The sequence below is a fragment of the Archocentrus centrarchus genome, chromosome 16 (genome assembly GCF_007364275.1).
Source record: "Archocentrus centrarchus isolate MPI-CPG fArcCen1 chromosome 16, fArcCen1, whole genome shotgun sequence".
Lineage (NCBI taxonomy): Eukaryota > Metazoa > Chordata > Actinopteri > Cichliformes > Cichlidae > Archocentrus > Archocentrus centrarchus.
In genome coordinates this window covers 27,331,168-27,349,773 of record NC_044361.1, presented here as the reverse complement: position 1 = coordinate 27,349,773, position 18,606 = coordinate 27,331,168, and the positions used below count along the sequence as shown (strand labels likewise).

General features: G+C 41.0%; 3 protein-coding genes across 7 annotated transcripts; 1 reads left to right on the top strand and 2 right to left on the bottom strand.

Annotated features, from left to right (window-relative positions):
• Positions 1–1,200: 1,200 nt before the first annotated feature.
• On the bottom strand, positions 1,201–6,485 carry LOC115794081 (uncharacterized). Of its 2 annotated transcripts, none has more exons than XM_030749339.1 (3): positions 5,897–6,485; positions 2,860–3,699; positions 1,201–2,114 (listed from the first exon to the last, which is right to left on the bottom strand). In XM_030749339.1, exons 1-3 carry the CDS (start codon positions 6,209–6,211, stop codon positions 1,593–1,595), a joined length of 1,677 nt encoding a protein of 558 aa, XP_030605199.1. In that variant the 5' UTR covers positions 6,212–6,485; the 3' UTR covers positions 1,201–1,592. The 2 variants fall into 2 exon arrangements, with proteins under 2 accessions (XP_030605199.1, XP_030605200.1); XM_030749340.1 differs by having other exon boundaries at positions 2,860–3,696.
• LOC115794057 (E3 ubiquitin-protein ligase TRIM38) lies at positions 6,014–18,314 on the top strand. Its single transcript, XM_030749294.1, has 4 exons — positions 6,014–6,218; positions 17,412–17,520; positions 17,775–17,870; positions 18,057–18,314. The coding sequence occupies exons 2-4, from the start codon at positions 17,455–17,457 to the stop codon at positions 18,312–18,314; spliced, it is 420 nt and encodes a 139-aa protein (XP_030605154.1). The 5' UTR covers positions 6,014–6,218; positions 17,412–17,454.
• Positions 7,315–12,984, bottom strand: ino80e (INO80 complex subunit E). Of its 4 annotated transcripts, none has more exons than XM_030749344.1 (8): positions 12,966–12,984; positions 12,587–12,669; positions 12,423–12,493; positions 12,289–12,341; positions 12,118–12,199; positions 10,401–10,518; positions 9,973–10,071; positions 7,316–8,260 (listed from the first exon to the last, which is right to left on the bottom strand). In XM_030749344.1, exons 2-8 carry the CDS (start codon positions 12,665–12,667, stop codon positions 8,054–8,056), a joined length of 711 nt encoding a protein of 236 aa, XP_030605204.1. In that variant the 5' UTR covers positions 12,668–12,669; positions 12,966–12,984; the 3' UTR covers positions 7,316–8,053. The 4 variants fall into 4 exon arrangements, with proteins under 4 accessions (XP_030605206.1, XP_030605204.1, XP_030605205.1 ...); XM_030749345.1 differs by having other exon boundaries at positions 12,816–12,980; XM_030749343.1 differs by having other exon boundaries at positions 7,317–8,260; positions 12,772–12,980.
• Positions 18,315–18,606: the final 292 nt, after the last annotated feature.

Sequence of the window (18,606 nt, the reverse complement as noted above, 5' to 3'; positions counted from 1 at the left end):
CTCTATCAACCTTGCGCGTAGAGCTTGTTCCTGTGCTGCCATGATTAGTGCCTCTGTATTGTCTTTCAGCCCAGCTTTGCTGGTAAGATTTTTCGATAGCCACTTCTTCTATCTGCTGGTGGTACATGCCATGCAGGCGCCTGTCCTCCATGATGGTTCCTGTTCTTGCTCCTCTTCTTTCTCGAGTTTCTGCTGCCTGAGGTATTCACTAAGTACATGATCAGTTTAGGCCATCTTCCTGATGTACTCAGGGATCTTTGTTGTTTCATCCAGGATAGTGGTTCTGACACTCAGTAGTCCTTGGCCTCCATCCTTCCGCTTTGCGTACAGTCACAGGGTGTTGGACGTCTTGATGTCAGTGGCTTCTATCTTCTCCTTTGGCCAGCTTATTATTCCAGCAGGGTAGCTGATGACCGGCAGGGTGTAGATGTTGATTGCTCTTGTTCTTTGATTGCTCTTGATTCTTGACTCTTGATTCCATTAAGCTGACTCCTCAGGATTACTCTATGCAGGTACTTGGCAGTTGCAGCTTTCCTAGAGGCCCCTTCATGGTTCACATTTGCCTGTGAGATTCCATGGTGCTTGTAGCTGTCCTCAGTGTCTGCAATGTTGCCTTCTGGTAGCGCAATCCCCTACCGGAGTACCCAGAGGAAACCCACGCAGACACGGGGACTGTGGGCTCTCTCAGACCTTCTAGATGTTATTTAAACTGTGAGGCAGCAGTGCTAACCACCACGCCACCGTGCTGCCTGTGTAAATAATATATTATTGTTAATAATATATTATTATTATTTCACGATCATTTAAACTGCTGTAACAAACAAATTAACTAAATATGCAAAGTATTTCTTATCTCATCCTTAAGTAAAATATTAATGAATGAATATTTTACTTACTTACAAATAAACAATTTTGTGACTGTTGTATAGAATAAAGTGGCAGTTACTGATATAGTTAGAGCTTAATTCGAACATCAAAATGGTTTAATTGGTAAAATTATCTTATATTTATCTTATATTTATCTTTTTTACTGTCTAAAAATAATGTGTGGAGTAGAAGTATAATACAACTTCAAGAACAAGACCAACCTAAGTACAGTAATTGAGTAAATATATTCATGTCAAATCGCACTACTGGAACAGGGAAACATATCAGTGTCAAGAATATACAAATAAGAAAATTCAATAATAATGCATATGATGATGATCAGCCAGCATTCTGGTTTATTCAGCTTTGCAGATGTGACAACAATCACACAAGTTGTCTTGAGTAATTACATCCAAAAGCACAGTGTGCACAGTGTTATTCAAATCACAGCTGGTTCAGCTTTTAAGTACAGCAGTTTATTTGGACAGCCAGCTTTCCACAGTGAAGTGTAGGAACTACAGTGTAAGAAACTCAGTGAAATTTACTCCATCACTATTTCAATTCAAAAATAAATTCAGCAAACCTTCTGTAACAACTAAGGCATATCAAATGATATCATCTTCAGATAGTTTGTTCACACTTTTGTATGAGGAAGAAATTTACAAACCAAAACTGAAATTGGGGGGAAAAAAAGATTATTAATGGAGTCATCTTGAGTCTTTTTTTCATCCTTCATTCGACTCCTGCTCAAAGGCCTCTCTTACTCCTCCAAAGACAACATCCACCATTCCAAAAATTACACCTCCACCCAGCTTGAACATATTGATCGCTCCCTTCCCACTTCTCCATACCAGCCTCCCCAAACCTCCTCCTACAACTTGTGCTTGACCACCCATCTCTGACATGACTGTTCCCACATAACCCTCACTCTGCTCCCAAAGCCGTCCTCCAAAGAACTTGGTCACTGACCAAGCATTATCCAACACATCACCAAATATCCCCGCCGTGTCTCCAGCCAGGGTTCCCAGGCCAGTGACCCCAGTGTGACAGCTGCTCAGCAGTTCCCCCATCATAGAGGAGGTGCAGTAGTAAACGCTACAGAAGCAGGTCTCCCCAATACCTAGCAGTATTTCTCCTGCTGAGCCTATCCAGGAGAGGAGGTCAGAGGTCAGTAGATGGAGCACGGTGAAGGTCTCTCCAGGCAGAGAAGAGAGAACTCCGAGGTCTTCCTGAAGAACATAGGTCACCTGAATCCAGATAAGACAAGTGAGTCAATTTTACAGTGAGATTGCAGAAAGTGTAAACAATAAAAAGACAGAAAACCTCAAGGCAATACACTAAACCCAGAGTCTACTCTACCTGTAGGCCACACCTCATTCCAGTCTACGGGAGGTGCAGACTGGAATGAAGAGATTTATTATTCAACTTTGAACCTGAATATGTTGCTATGTAACTTACTGATACAAACTATTAAGACAGTAGTGGGTTTATTTTATTATTTAACCAAGACTCAAATGTAGAAACACAAAATAATTAGAAATGTTTTTTTTTTTCTTCCAATGGTTCTGTTTTCTTTCTGAAAACTTACACTTAGTACAATTATACTAATTATTAAATATGTTATAATTTTAATATGTATTTTTAACTCTCAGGGATTGCTTGTAACTAATTAAATGAAAGCGGCACAAAGATCAGTAGTTAGTCTGTGAAAGCTGTTACATGTGTCTGGAATGTGGGTGTCTTACAAAATAATGAAGTTGTTACAAACTGGGGTGTGGTGAGTTAATCCACGGAGTTCCAATACTGATGCATTATAGGAAACTGAACCCAGTATTTCAGCATATATGTGTATTTCACAATAGAGTCTGAAGGTTTGGCTATTTGCAATCTATTTTCTGAACTCTATGGAAGTGTCTTATCAAACTCCCAGAGAACATATTTGAGTCTAAATAATATAAAACTAGCTTTAAATGGTTCATTCAGTTGCATCACCTGCCCAGGTAATTGTGTGACAGTAGAGAACACAGGGCGCAGAGGAACTTTGAAGATGGAGAAGGTGATGGAGAGGATGGAGACCAGAATGCTGGTGGAGTTTGTGTCCGTCTCCTCAAGAGTTTCATAGTCAGCCAAGGAGTCAGAGGAGTCTGACCAAACAGCTTCTGGATGTGTTGCATCACGCTGTTCATCACTGGTAGTTTCTGCATCTGCTGAAGTCTCTTGTGTGGCATCAGCACCATCGACTCCAGTCACCTGCTCTTTAGTTATCGACACCTCTCTGCTTTCCAGAATGTCTTCATTTACATCCTGGGCAGCTGCGTCTGTCTCCACATCTGTATCACTTGTTTCTTCAACAGCATCAACTGCTTCCAGGTTGTGTGTATTTCCAGGAAGCGCCTGACTGTGAAGGCCAACTCTGACTGCAACACTTTCCCCATCTCCTCCTCTGCAGCCTTCAGAGAACAGCTCTGCCAATCCTAGCATATCTTCCAGCTCCTTCACACTCACTTGCCTCACCCCTTCCTCTGTCTCTCTGATTAACCCCACGCTGAAGCCACCCTTCCCCTGTGGGATAGCGCAGCACGCCGCAGACCACAACGGCTTCATCTGACATCCCTTGTCTCCATCCTCAGCAGCCCTGAGTCCTCCCACTCCAGTCAGGATGTAGAGATCACCCCCTAAAGTGCTGCACTGGGGAGATATGCTCGATTGGACCAATGTTGTGACTGTTGAGTCCCAGTGGTGAAAAGGGAAGTCTGTGGGCGAGACAGAATGAGATGGAGCCGCACCTCCTCTGAGAAGAGCTGGTACTGCTACTTTAATGTCATCTTCCTGCTCCATGTGGCAGAAAAAGAACAAAAGACAGCAGTTTAAGTAAGAGTGCATCAGAGTCTTCAGTCAATATTTTTACAACTGAATCAACAATTTGATTTTTAAATGTTTCAGTATTAGGACAGAACAATGACAGAAACATCTTAAATTCCTGCTTCTTTGCCACTATGTGTACTGTTCAAGCTTGATAAAGGTCACTTCTTAAAAAGAAAACCAAAAAAATCCAGCTTTTAGATTTACATTGCTTTAGATTTTCTGCAAGCTCCATTTTCAGCTGATTTTTTTTTTAATGCTTGCTATGAGAGTGGAAGAAATAATCAGGCCCTTTACCTAATCAAAGAACCTGTTACTAACCACTGGAGCTGCATGTTTGTAATAAATAAACAGTCTTACATTAAAAATACCCTTGTTCTAATAAAGGCCCTGCATTAAAAATCTTATCTAACTTTCAGGTCCCCAGACATCTCATTTTTATTACTATTAGAAGTAGTAGTATTATCATCCTAGATTATTTCCATCATCTGGGATGAAGTATTGCTTATCTTAGGCACAAGTAGACATACAGTGTTTAACAAATGTCTTAGACTACCACCCACTGTAAAGTTTACACCTCAGCTGCCCTAAATTAGCAGCACTGGTAATTACCAAAATCATTTTTTATTTGTCTGTAATGGTTATTCCACGAGTGCGCACCACATCAAAATGGTATTTTCAATGCTAAAATATAATTATTGTTGTTATTCATGAATTTTCAAATATGCTGTTTTACAAAAAAACCCACACAAAAACCAGAAAACCAAACCACGTTATTACTATTTTTTTTTTTTATTAAGATGCCAAATTAGTTATTTACTTGCATTCCTGAACAGAAAAAAATTTGTTTTAGTTTTCAGTTCAGTGTGTCGGCTTAAATCTAGGTATGAAAAACGTGAATTCAGTTTGTCATCCGCCTAATAAATTACAAGATAAGTGTCATGGTCCTGTTATTTTGAGATTCTTGTGTTACCTTGTGGTTTATTGTTTGTATACTCTCCTATTAAGCATATTTGTGTTCTCAGTTCTTAGCGCTTTAATTTAGCTCTTCCTCATGTTTTGTTCTCTTATGTGTTTGTTTCCCTGTGTGCCTCCCATGTGTTTCTGTCTGTCAAGTTCACGCCTTAGTCGTGGTCTCTGTGTTTGTTACTTCCTGTCTTGTTTTGTTAGTATCCTGTCTCTCATGTCCTGTGTTTAGTTTTACTTCTCTTGTCTCGTCTCAGTGATTACTTTCAGCTGTGCTCCCTGGTGTGTTCTGTCTCCCTGATTATCTCATGTGTGTATTTATTGTTTGAGTCCTCCTCTGTTCTTTGTCGTGTCATCCGTTTCTCCTCTTATGCTGCGTTCTCTCCCATCAGTGTGTTTTCCTTGTTCAGTGAATTTCCTGGTTTGTTCTGCTGGCTCCAGTCCAGTTCTGTTTGCACTTTGTTAATTCAGTGTGTTACCAGCAATAAAGCTGAGGGTTTTGAGTTTAAGTCCTGTCTCCAGAGTCCTGCATTGAGGTCCTTTTCCTGCCTGCTGCGCAGCGCTCCGTGACAATAAGTATGCATACTGCATATAAATGGTTCCTATGAATATGTTACTCTATGATGATGATGATTTGACTTTTCTGCAAAAGGAATAGAGAAGTTTTGTTTTCCAAATTCACACATTTTGAATAACTGTACCTATTTGGGGATCGAGCTGTTATTCAGATGTAACCATCTGTAAAGTTTTTAGAGGTGAAATTTGTTTAAACTGGGACTGCATGGAGTTAATAGTTGTTGCAGGCCCCAACTGAACACTTTCTTAAGGGGCAGCCATCCAAACCATGTGATCAATCCATTTTCTTCCACTCATCCAATTCAGGGTGACAGTTGTGCTGGAGCCTAGCCCAGCTGTCATAGAGCAGAAGGCAGGGTACACCCTGGACAGGTCAGCAATCTATCCCAGGGCTTGAAACCATGTGATTTATTCTGTTAACTTTTTGAGTTTATTAATATAGATTCTTTATTTGAAAAAGAACTAGTTACCACAGCTGCCACATTAAAAAAAAAGTAACTAGTTGGTAGCATTTTTGACTTCTGGTTTTCTTTTTGCACAGTGGAAAATGTATTTCTATACTCATAACTCCATCATTCAAAATTAAGCACTTCTACTTTAAGCAATGTGATATATGCACTCTTACCACAGGTTCTTTCCTCTCCTTTCCCTCCCTCTCTGCCCATCCTTGGCCGAGATGGAAGGCAGAGTAGACAGCTGTGTCACAGGTCGGTCTGGACAGAGTGGCAAATGCCTGCCCCCCCGGCAGCCTGTGGCAGCGTGGGCGCAGCAGTGGCCCTGCAGAGGATCCCTGAGGAGGCATCTGTCTGTAGAAGCAGTTGCTGCAGAGGGTGAAGTCTGCCTGTGAGTTGTCCTCAGCTGGAAGAGACAGGCCTGGGCCCAACACTGCCAGCAGCCAGACAGCCGCAGCGGCTGCACTGACAGCAGCAGGACACGGCATGATGGTGTTGAGCTCAGCAGATCCCACCCCCTCTCCTCTCTCTCACACACACACACACACACACACTCCCACAGAGTGAGAGGGAGAGGCTTATAAATTACCCAGTAATTTCCGTATATAGATGAAAGATAATGTGGTCAAGGATAGCTTGTTTTCTTCCTCACACGCTCCTTGTTTCCTCCACCAGTTTGTCTGCAACCATGTCTGTCCTCTGTTACTGTTAGCTGCACTCAGAGTGAGTGTGTTTGCAGGCACAGTCTTGCTTACTCCTTCATTTCCCTTTCCCTGACAGCCTCGCCCCCTCTGTCAGTTCCACCCTCTATGACTCTCCCTCTGGCTGTACCTCCACTTCACCCCTCCCTCTCATACTCTCTACGGTTACACCTTCAACTCCCATTTCTGTTTAAGTACACAAGCTAAGCCCACACCTATTCAAAACTGTCAATTACCAGTATGTCTGCATTCCCAAACAATGTTCTTTGTGTAAGGTTATTTGATTGACAAACTCTTGCTTTTCTCAAAGTGTTGCCTCTATCAGATCAAGTATTTGCTTTGAATTGCTACCAGATCACCTAAAAGTCCAGATAAATGAGACAGTGAGCTGTAACAAGGTCTGTTCATAAAATCCTCATTAAAGCTTAATCCTGACAGCGACAGCTTCACGGGTCACTGTCTCAGTGCAGTGATTCTTGAAATTTGAACACACTCCCTTTCATGGCTTGCACATTTGCCCTCCTAAATATCAGAACCATGCCTGTTGAGGCATGATGTTGGCACTGACTGTTCTTTGCAAAATCATTATGTAGCAAAAACAGAAATCTGCATGTAATACCATGACCCAGAGTAAACGGGAAAAAAAAAAAAAAACTTGCACTTTTTTAGACATCAAGAGCTGGAGTCCTGCCAGGCTGCCTTCACATTGCTTAAGTTATGGCCAACATGAGCCAAATGTACCCTTGGGCTTCAGTCAACAATGCTATCAGGATTCCTTTGCTGAGAGGTCAAGCAAGCAAAGAAATTCATATGCAGTAACCAACACGGAAACGCAGTTCACACAGTATTTTAGTGTGGTAAACATTTACGAAAGCAAAATGCAACACAACACAAAAAGGACTGCAGACTTCAGTGTCTGAGTGCAGCTGTGGAATGAGAGTTTCAGGGTGTGATGTTTGGGGTGGGGCATTAAGCCATAACGTAAGATCTGAAGAACACTTTCACAGCTTTCAAAAAATCTCAAACGGTGCAATCAGAAATATATTTTGCAAAATACATAAAAAGGCATAAGCAGCTGTTAATGAAGTGAATAACACACACCAGTTAAGTTTAAATAAAAATGTTTAGTCTGCTGAAATGATTTTAATCTGACACACAGTAAAAACAGTGCATAATCATTAATGACAATTACTTTGATTTTTTTTTTTTTTTTAAATAATTAGATGAAATAAGCTTACTTTAAGTACAAATGACAGATGCCAAAACCATAACAAGTAAACAAAACTTAAAGTTGAAACATGTCACAGCTGAACAGATAGTTTGAACAGTTTGCAGATAGGCTGTTTAGACATTAGCTCATTCAGCCCAGTGATGCTAGATCTTTCTTAAACATCTGCAAACTGCTTTTTGTCACAGATTAATAAACAAACATAATTATATGCAAACACACTTCTGGTGGAGCTGGTTGGACAACGATGCCGCAGTTAAGCTTAAGTCCACATGGGGGTGCTTGATTCTCCTTTCACGTTTGTGCAATGCAGAAAATACAGCCAGTCACGTTCTGCCTTTCAACCTCACACCCACATAGATTCTCCGTACTTCTAAATATATCTAAACACACACACAGGCTCACTCATTAGGGATGTCAATGACGAGTTCAGCCTCGTCTCCCTCCCCTCTGTCTTCATCTCCTCTGTCGCTGTCTCCATCGCTCTCACCCTCCTCCTCAGCAGCATCTCCACTAAGCATCTGTCTAGGAACCCAGCTGAAGTGGCCACTGGCAGTTGGAGGAGCTGCAGGGGCTGATGGGTAATTAGCTGACATTGGAGCAACAACCTGAGGAGATCAGAAGGAAGCAGAAATTGTTAGAAGCGACACAGTGAGGGATGGACAGATGGTAAAAGAACGATGAGTGCGGTCTGATGGCTACGTCACAGTAAATCAGGACAAAGCATGTACAGTCATGGTAAAAAGAAAGTACACCCTCTTTAAGATCTAAGTTTTATGAATCAGGATAAAATAATGATAAGGGAAAAAAAAGTCACCTGGTCCTTAGCAGGTCCTAAAATTAGGTCACTACAACTGCAGCCAAGTCACTGTTTAACAAAAAATAGCCTCAAATGAAGAAGCTGTGTACGTCCTTGTACTGCCGTGTACTGCCTCTATAAGAATGAGGAGGTAAGGAGCAGCCAGCAGCTACTAATCAAATGCATTTGACTAACTGATCATTAGTAAGTGTAAACACCTCTATAAAAACAGAGGTTTTAGCAGTTTGCTAGTCTGAAGCATTCAGGTGTGTTAACATAATGCCAAGGAGGAAAGAAATCGGCAATGATCTTAGAGAAGCAAAGATTGCTGCCCATCAAGCTGGAAAGGTTTATAAAGGTATTTCCAAAGTCTGTCATTCTCCAGTGAGAATGGTTTCCACTTTTAAGAGAGTTGCCAGTCTTCCCAGGAGGACTCTGGTCTGACCACACAATGCTCAGAGAAACTGCAAAAAATCCAAAACAACCAAACACAGTACATCAGCACAGATACCTCATACCATGGAGGGATGATCACTTGGTTGTCTGTTTTGCAGCCACGAGACCTGGGCACCTTGCAGTCATTGAGTCGACCATAAACTCCTCTGTATACTAAAATATTCTAGTCAAATGTGAGGCCATCTGTCCAACAGCTAAAGCTTGTCTGAAGCTCGGTCGTGCAACAGGACAATGATCCCAAGCACAGCAGCAAATCTACAACTGAATGGCTGAAAAATAAAGAATCAAGGTGCTGCAGTTGCCCTGTCAGAGTCCAGACCTCAACCCCGATTCGAACACTGTAGAGAGCTGTGCCTAAACAAATGCCCACAATGAACTGAAGCAACACTGTAAAGAAAAGTGGGCCAAACTCCTTCCACAATGATGCAACAGACTGATAGTCATACAGAACGTTAGCGCTGCTTAAGGTGGTTCTACAAGCTACTGAAGCATGGAATATTTGCCGTTTTTTCACACTCTACTCCTGCTTTTTGGCTTTGTTAAAGACACTGTAGCATGCCATGCGTTATTGTTCATCTCATATTGTATTTATTACCCCATTTTAAGACTTGCTAAGACCAGATAATTAATTATGTCCTGATATATAAAACCTTAGAATTGACAGAAGATGTACTTTCATTTTACCATGACTGTACGTGCACTATTAGTAATTTTCAGGAAGAGTAACAAACTTATAATGGATTTAGGGCTCAACAAAAGGGTCTTGAAATATCAGAGTAAAAAAAATAAATAAAAAAAATAAATAAATATTGAACATTAACACTCTACTGCTCTATACTATGAAATATATGTATTATTTTTGGACTCTTTAAGAACATAAAATAGAAGCTTTTTATTTATTATACATATGCATCTAAACTTTGATCAAAATACTGCAAACAGCCTTTTGTACCATCAACTATAAATGGCTCGTTTACATACAGGTTGTGAGAATAAAGCAGTGCATCTGTTTTATCATTGTCATCATTATCTCTGAACATCTCGTTTTCCCTCTTCCTCTCTCACCTTCCCCGTAGTCTCTTTCTTGTTTTTAGCCGTCTTTGTTTTTCTCTCTTTCTTCATTCGTTCAGCTGGGGGAGCCAAATACTCTGGTGGGAAGGGCATCTGCCCAACACACACGCAGGCCCCAAATCATTGTCAAATGACCACACAAACATGCATGCACACAGTCAAAGGGCAGTTTATAAGATAGACACACAGGAAAACAAAGAAAACAGACACAGAGGAATGAACAATACAAAGACAGTGGAGCCATTATAAATCTAAAACAATAAATAAGGAACAAGTAAAACAGACTCATGAATAAAATGATAAAAACAATCAAATAATGCAACAACAAAAAAACTGATTATGCTCGCTGATGAGAAGATGGCAATGACAGCAATGTTACTGTTGCTGGTCGCAATAAGATAAGAGGGGAGAGAGAAACTCACAGCGTTGAGGTAGGCCCCAGAGCCGGATGACTGCAGGGAATTCATACCAGGACGGGAAAGCAGGGAGAGATGAGGAGATGATGAAGAAGGAAGGCACGCGCCGGGACTACTTTTTCGCCTGAAAAAGAAGTTCATGGTTTAAATTAACAGAATGTGTTTAGTTTAGCAGAAAGAAAGCCTGAGTGTGTTACTCTGCTGTCCTAAGAGGCTTATTTGGTTTGACGGTCTAAAGTTTTGTTTGTTTCTTTTTCCTTCTTCCTTCATTTCACATCCATCCACTTTCTAACGATTATCCGGGGCTGGGTCGCACAGGCGGCAGCCCAAGCAGAGAAGCCAGACTTCCCTCTCCCCAGCCACCTCCTTCAGCTCATCTGGTGGAACACGCAGGCTAGCCGAGAGATGTAATTGCTCCAGTGTTTCCTGGGATTACCCAGAGTCTCTTCCCAATAGGACATCCTTGTCAGAGGTCCAAACCACCTGATTTTGCTCTTTTCGACACAGAGGAGTAGCTGCTCTACTCTTGAGTCCCTCCCAAATGACTGAACTTTAGCAACAGACACATTATGCCCACCCCCCCACAGGAAGTATGAAAGTGCTGGTCTTATACTTATACTGGTCTTATACAGGCTCGTTACAGATAAGGTTTATAATTTACTAGTATTGGCTAGAATCTTGGATTAAACACAGGTAACTTATTAACCCCTGAATAAACACTGTCTGGCAAAAAAATAAATATAAAAGTCACCACCTGGATTTAAGTACGCAAATAGGTAAGAGCCTTCCACTGGATAAGTACTGCAGTGATTAATATGGTTCTTATGGCAAAAGGTTATTTCACCTCAACTGTTGCTGTGAGTAACTTCTCATTTTATAAACCACCACATCAGAGCGCATATACTATGATGCTGCTCTGTTTCAAAAATGGACAAATTACCGGCCTGCATCCATCCTGCATGACTGCTGAAAGCACTAAAATTGGGTTAGGAACCATTCAATGCATCATTAAAACTCGGACGGATAGTGATGGATGATCTCCGAGGAGAAAATGTGGTTAGAAAAAAATCTCAAGTGACTATAGATCACTTCATGTTAATGTGTGAAATCAAATCATGCAAAATAAACAGCAGATCTTACGGCTATGTTTAATAGTGGAAAGAAAGGGTATTTCCACACACACTGCCTTAAGAAAACCACTTAACACTTAACTGGGATAAAAAAAGGCTTCAGTTTGCTGGTGAGCACAAAGATTGAACTCTGGAGCAGTGGAAAAGGTCATGTGGTCTGAGGAGTCCAGATTTACTCTGTCCCAGAGTGATGGGTGCATCAGAGCAAGAGGAGAGACAACTCAAGTGATGCAGCCAATATGCCTAGTGTCTACTGTACAAGCCTGTGAGGTCACAGTGTTATGATCTGGGGTTGCTTCAGCTGGTCTAGGTTCAGTAGTGCTGTGTGTCCAAAAATGAGCTCCAAATATACTGAATGACCAAGATTCCCCCGTGATCAAATAAGCTCCTGATGAAAAATTTAATGCAACTTTGGGAACAAGGTTTATCTTTTATGACCAGCAATATTTTTGAAGATAACGCCACTGACTGAAAGAGGCAGCCTGTGACGGGCGCCGTAACAGGTTAAGAGTTACCCCACTGAAAAGTTACAGATTCTGGTTGACATCTGGCATCTACTTTACTTAAAGTATTTATTTAAACATCCAACTTACTTCTTTGCTCCCTCTCGTTCTCTTTCCCTCTCCCTTGGTACTTCCCCTTCACTGTTTTCTGAAGAAACAGTTGCTTCTGAATCTGGTGAAGAAAAAAAAATGGATCCAGCAGGACTTCAAATGCAACAACTTTTTTTTTTTATTCATAAAGGTTTGAGGTTTCATATTTACCTGATGAGTCTTCTTCTACTCGCTCATACTGCAGCAATCGATCCAGAAGAAAACTAGAAAACATGTGAATGACGTTATTTGCTGCACTACCATTAACATGTACACACGTACATGAAGACACAATCCTCACAAACCTCTTGTCCCTGGAGACTTTAAGAAGTTTCCTCTGTGCTCGCCTCAGCTCCTCCTGAAAGCACTCCTGCTCCTGGAAAAGAAAGCCAAACACGAAATCAGCGCAAAAGGATACACAACTTTTGTACAGCAGGGAAACGTGGTAACTTAGACAGTAAACGCTCACATAGACAAGAAACTTTAATTTCCGCTTGAGATTTTTGTATTTCCGCTTGTAGTCGACTTCAACGTCCGCTTGGCCGTTCATCTCTGAAACACAAATGATTAAACCATGAAATCTGCCGTTTGCTAGCAGCTGTGGTTATTAAGTGTAATCGCTTTATAACACGTAGCGCCTGTAAAAGCACATACTCCGTTTCCAGGCTCCGTCCCCTCAGCTAGACCTGATATCTAACCTGCTAAAGCTGCAAACCGGCGCGTTTCACGAACAGCTCAAGTTGTATACCAAGACTTATTACGAATAGGCTAACACAACCTGGGTGAATTTAAATTTTATCTAACGATCCCACTTCCCTGAGCCTCCCGTGAGACGTGCTATTGTTTACCTATGTGACGTCGTTTACGCGCGTCCCTCTTCTTCTGCTATCATGGTGGGTTGGCATCCATCATTTTTATGTTTCTCCGCCACCTGCTGGGCTGGAGTACGAATTTAGAAACACCAAACACCAAACAGCTGAACATTAGCATTTTCATGTTTACATATTTAAATTTCTTCTCCTTCATTCTGTTGCTCCCTTTAGGGGCTACCACAGCGGCTCTTTTGCCTCTGTCTCACCCTATCCCTGTCATCCTCCTCTGCAACATCAGCCCTCTGCACTACATCCATGAACCTCCTCTGTGGTCTTCCTCTTTTCCCCCTGCCTGACAGCTCCATCTTTAACATCCTTTGGCAATATATCCACTATCCCTTCTCTGCACATGTCCAAACCAGCCATGCCGCTCTAACTTTGTCTACAAACCACTCAACCTCAGCTGTCCCTCTGATCATTTCTAAGCCTGTCCAGTGTCTGGGTGTGTGGTTACACCCAGTGAAAAATCCTAACAGCTTCAGTTCTGCCTTCTGTCTTTTTGTTAGTGGCACAGTCTCCAAACTACACATCATAGTAGGTCCCACTAGCATCCTGTAAGCCTTCCCTTTCACTCTTGCTGCTATCCAAATGGTCCCTGATGCTCATCTTCACCCGCTCCACCTGCTCCATCCCACCTTCCCTCTTTTCTTCACCTCTCTTGTGCATTGTCTGTTGCTTTGGATGGTGCTTAAACTCATGCACCTTCACTATCTCCCTCTCATTCACATACAACTCTCATTCCTCTTCTCTCCAGAGCATACCTCCACCTCTCTAGGGTCTCTTCCACCTGCTCCCTACTGTCACTACAATGTTGCCTACAAACACAGTCCATGTCTGACCTCATCTGTCCGTCTAATGATTTATTGCTTTGAGAACAAAACTGATCATGATATATCAACTACAAAAGAAAGATACAAAATTATAAGAGACAAGCACCCCTATAGGAATGGAACAGCAGAGGCCATTGAATTGAAGATGAGAAACACTACAGGAAAACATCTAGTAAAAGACTAAGTCTTATCAAGAAAGCTTTCTTCATGAGAAACATATCGAAGTTTAATCAGCCATCCGTATCAGCTGGAATAAGCTGTCAGCTTTATTTCAAAGCAGATTTGAGCAAGTGAAACATGAAACAGTTAAACTAGTTGAGAGCTTTTTGACTTTTCCCATTTACCTTCAGTAGTGATGTTGTCTTCATTACAGCCTGTTTTATAATTGTTCAGATGGATCTAAACTCACAGATAATTACAAATTAGCAATCTTAGTCACCGTGCAGAAATCTAGTCATCAAAAGGTATTCATCTGCTGTTTATCTGGTCCGGACCAAAAGTCTTGAGCCAACTCATTCCTTTATATTTTGTTTCCAAAGAACAGTCAAAAGGAGCCCCTATGAGAAAGCACTTGGCAACAGTGGGAAGTAAAAACTCCCTTTTAACAGGAAGAAACCTCCAGCAGAAGCAGGCTCAGGGAGGGGCAGTCATCTGCCACGACCGGATGGGGCTGAGGGGAGAGAGACAGGACAAAAGACACACTGTGGAAGAGAGCCAGAGATTAATAATAACAAAAGATTAAATGCAGAGTGGGGTATAAACAGAGTAAAAAGAAGAGGGACCTGAAAGCTAAAGGCTCTGCCTCCCATTCTACTCTTAAGTATCCTAGGAACCACAATTAAGCCACTAGTCTGAGAGCAAAGTCCTCTATTGGGGTGAAACAGTACTATGAGGTCTTTAAGATTAGATGGGGCCTGATTATTCAAGACCTTGTATGTGAGAAGGTACCGGAGGCCAAGGTAATGCCATCCAGAGTAAGTATCTGGTTAGACACATGTTTCTAAGATTTGTGGGGGCGACTACAAGAACTTTGGTTTTATCTGAATTTAGAAGCAGGAAATTAGAGGTCACCCAGGCCTTTATGTCATTGTTAAGACATTCCTGCAGTTTAACTAGTTGACGAGTGTCATCTGGCTTCATGGATCGATAAAGCTGGGTATCATCTGCATAACAATGAAATCTGATGCAATGTTTTCTAATAATACTGCCTAAGGGAAGCATGTATAGTGTAAATAAAATTGGACCAGAACCCTGAGGAACTCCATAATTAGCCTTAGTGTGTGAAGAAGACTTCCCATTTACGTGAACAATTTGGAGTCTATTAGATAGATATCATCCAAACAGAAGACAGACTTGTAACTTTTTAAAGTGGTTGAGCAATAGTTCTCCAAAGCTTTGTGAAGGTAATTGTTTTAGCCAATCACCAATGAATCATTCAAGAATAAAAAAAAAAACACCTCAAAGGACAAACAAGTTTTATGTATACAAATAACAGAAAACTTAGCAAAGAATCAATTTTAAACTTTAGGCACTTTGTTACCAGCAGCGTGTTGCAAAAAACATATAACTTGTTTCCATTGTGTTTAATTGAATGCCAAATATTGGTGGAGTAAGTTGAGCCTCATTTTAGAAGGCCTGTTTTGCAGACTTGGGTCGACTTGCTGGTTTAAATTCATTGTAACTTATAAAAGCATATAATATGTATTCACTGAAATGGAGAATGCTGGGCAGAAATATATTCACATATATTGCAGAAACCAAAATAATGGCTCACCTTGCCCGGTCTCCCCTAGCCTGAACTTTTCTCACTGACCCATGAGGAGTAATCCTTCAAATATGAATTTCTGTACCTCTAATTTCCTCAGATTATTCCTCCTCATCTCTCCGTGTGTGTACTAGGGAGCCACTGAGCTCTTTTGGGTGTTTCTTTGCCATTTTCTGTGCTTCATTTTTGCACATTGTCCCAAATGCAGTTTTGACACAGTATCTGTTCTCCTGTTTTTATTTCCATGTCTTCTGCGTGATTGGAACTTTTCAGATTTTTTTTTTTAAATATATAAATAAACATATAAAGGAGAGGGTTGCATCAGGAAGGGCATCCAGAGGAGAAAAACCTGTGCCAAATCAAATATGTGTGGATTCATCTACTGTGGCATCCTTTGTGAAAGAATGTTTTACAGAAAGAAAAAAGAAAATAAATTCCCACATCAACAAAACCATCAGATGTCTTTTATTTCCTTTTTGTTTAATGTATTAGATATATATTCTTCTTCTTAGTTTTCTTCTCTATATTAAGCTTTATCTGCATTAATACTGTAGCATAACAGCCTGTCAAAATGGTCTTCTGTGGACAAGGAGTTATTAGGAGTTGATCATGCTGGTGATTAAAAAGCTCATGAAACATCCTCTTCTGTTCTTTTGACACTAAAAAAAACAAACAAACAAATAAAGAAAAATACAAAGACTTGAAATTTGACAGTCAGAATTTCTTTACAGCTACTTTGAGCCTCAGTGAAGCATTACTTAACATTCATGCATGTAAAGAGTCTGTATTTTAATAAATCGTCCGGGTCCCATCCACCTGCCGCATACTGTGGTGCATTTCAATTTCTGCTCAACCTTAGCTCAGCACAGTCACTGGCCAGGACCCAGCACCATGAATTATAGATGAAGAACATTTTGCAGAGATGCTGCTTCAGTGCACGTAGCTTATAGCCAGACCCAGAGTGTGTGTGGGGGAGTTGATTCGAGGGGGACGACGACTATAAAAAAGTTCAGATAAGTGGACAGGCTAAATGCAGATTTTTCTTTTTCTAGATATATTTTCTCTCTCTCTCTGTATATATATATATATATATATATATATATATATATATATATATATATATATATATATATATATATATATATATATATATATATATAAACAGAAAGTGAGAAGAAGCAGTGGGGTGCAGATAGTGCTTCTCCAAGGGCACGGAAATGCTGACTGCACATTTAGAGATACCCCCCCTTCTCAGTCAATATGAAGCCCAGCAGGGCACTGATAGTGAAACAGCATCTTTTAATGCAGCTTCCAAAGCAGGCACATATCAGAGAGCCACCTTGCAAAAATAAACATGCATTGTCTCCCTTCCAGGCAAAACAACTGCAGATATGAAACACAATATCTGACTGCCTTGCCACCCCTCTCGTTGTTTCCAGAGACACTGGCAGACAGAAATAGACTCCTCTGTGTCTGCTGCCATAAATCGCTGCTGCCAACCACCCAACCACCCAGCCAGCCAGCCAGCAAGCCCTCCTGGCAGCTCCAGTCATTTGCCTCTTCCCCACCCCTCCATTTCCTCCGTTACTTTTAATGGAGCTATATATTCTCGAGTCAGGCTGTGGCTACTGATCTGTGCTTGTCAATACGTTTCCTCTTCTTAATTTTCTGCTTGGATGTACGTCCTTGTTGCTGTAATAGTTTGACTGTATCTTGGCATGTGTGTTTTTCCTCTCTCGCGTTCTTACCCTCCCTCCCTGTATTGATTTGTTTATGCAGTATATCCTTAACTTTTTCCTCTCTTTTGCTCTTATTTAAATTTCACAGAGATCTTTTTGCTCCTGTTTTGCCCTGTAAACAGAAAACTGGAATGTACCAAAACCACACCAAAGAAACCAACAACAACTGCAATAAAAGCCTTCTCTGTGGTCACAAGGTAAGCTTCATGTTTATGGTTTCCAGCTGCTTCTGTATTTGGAACAGTTGACACCAGATACATTATCTCTAATAACATGACGGTCTTTACATTAAGGTTCATATTTAAAAAAAAAAACAAAAAAACACAGTTTGCAGTAGCATTCCTGTTCTCTTGGCATTTTTCTGCAAGGTTATGTCTTCTGTGTGTGTGTGTGTGTGTGTGTGTGTGTGTGTGTGTGTGTGTGTGTGTGTGTGTGTGTGTGTGTGTTACAGGAAAAGCTCATCCAGGCTATTAAAAGAATCAAGCATGAGGTAGATGAGAGCAGAGAAGCAGAGAGAGAGACATACATAGAATCGGTGGAAGTAGAGGTACTGTCTCTGCCTTATTAAAGATCTCTTATCTCTTTTTATAATTTCATAATAATTTAAATGCATTGCAGACTAAATGAGCATGTTGCTGCTGCTGGTGAAGCCAGCTTTGTTTACACACAAAACCTTCAGTTAGATTTACACACTGAAGTACTTCCTTTCCATTTTCCCTGATTTATCTTTTAGAACAGGTTTGATGACCTGGAAATGGAAATCAAAGCAGAGTTTCAGAACCTGCATCGCTTCCTGGATGAGGAGGAGTGTAGGGACCTGGAGCGACTGAGGAGGGAGAGACAGAAACAACTGAAGCAGCTGAAGGAGAGAGAGAAGAAAATAGCCGAACAAGGGCGAGACCTGGAAAAAGCCATCGCAGTGCTCAACAGCAAGCTGACCGAGGAGGATAGTCCTAAGCTGCTCAAAGTGAGGAAGAGTTTCACTGAATAAGAAGATGTGAACTTGAAGACATTTCCTGTGATTATTAATCAATCTTGGGCTTTAATTAGTTTGAATCTAATTCAACTGTGCAAAGCCGTGATGTGGTGATAGGTAGGATTGCTGTGTGTGTGGAGAGGAGAAGCAATAAGTTGGTTTATCTAGGACCGCTGTTTTCCGCCCTGCTCCTCTGACACACTCACCTTAGAGTTAAAATAACTTTCTATAATTGTTCATCCGCTTCAAACACTTTCAGATTTAGAGTTCCCAGGAAATCATTCAAGCCTGCGTGATAACAAATGGC

What these genes read in the sequence shown, in the direction of transcription:
- LOC115794081 (XM_030749339.1), bottom strand. Translation starts at nt 6,211, where the DNA reads ATGCCGTGTCCTGCTGCTGTCAGTGCAGCCGCTGCGGCTGTCTGGCTG. An exon ending in AGGAGAGGAAAGAACCTGTG is followed by an intron (nt 3,700 to 5,896) that starts GTAAGAGTGCAT and finishes TGCCACATGGAG; the next exon opens with CAGGAAGATGACATTAAAGT. An exon ending in TCACACAATTACCTGGGCAG is followed by an intron (nt 2,115 to 2,859) that starts GTGATGCAACTG and finishes ATCTGGATTCAG; the next exon opens with GTGACCTATGTTCTTCAGGA.
- ino80e (XM_030749344.1), bottom strand. Translation starts at nt 12,667, where the DNA reads ATGAACGGCCAAGCGGACGTTGAAGTCGACTACAAGCGGAAATACAAA. An exon ending in AGTAGAAGAAGACTCATCAG is followed by an intron (nt 12,200 to 12,288) that starts GTAAATATGAAA and finishes TTTCTTCACCAG; the next exon opens with ATTCAGAAGCAACTGTTTCT. An exon ending in GAACGAGAGGGAGCAAAGAA is followed by an intron (nt 10,519 to 12,117) that starts GTAAGTTGGATG and finishes CTTCTTTTTCAG; the next exon opens with GCGAAAAAGTAGTCCCGGCG.
- LOC115794057 (XM_030749294.1), top strand. Translation starts at nt 17,455, where the DNA reads ATGTACCAAAACCACACCAAAGAAACCAACAACAACTGCAATAAAAGC. An exon ending in GCCTTCTCTGTGGTCACAAG is followed by an intron (nt 17,521 to 17,774) that starts GTAAGCTTCATG and finishes TGTGTGTTACAG; the next exon opens with GAAAAGCTCATCCAGGCTAT. An exon ending in TAGAATCGGTGGAAGTAGAG is followed by an intron (nt 17,871 to 18,056) that starts GTACTGTCTCTG and finishes TTTATCTTTTAG; the next exon opens with AACAGGTTTGATGACCTGGA.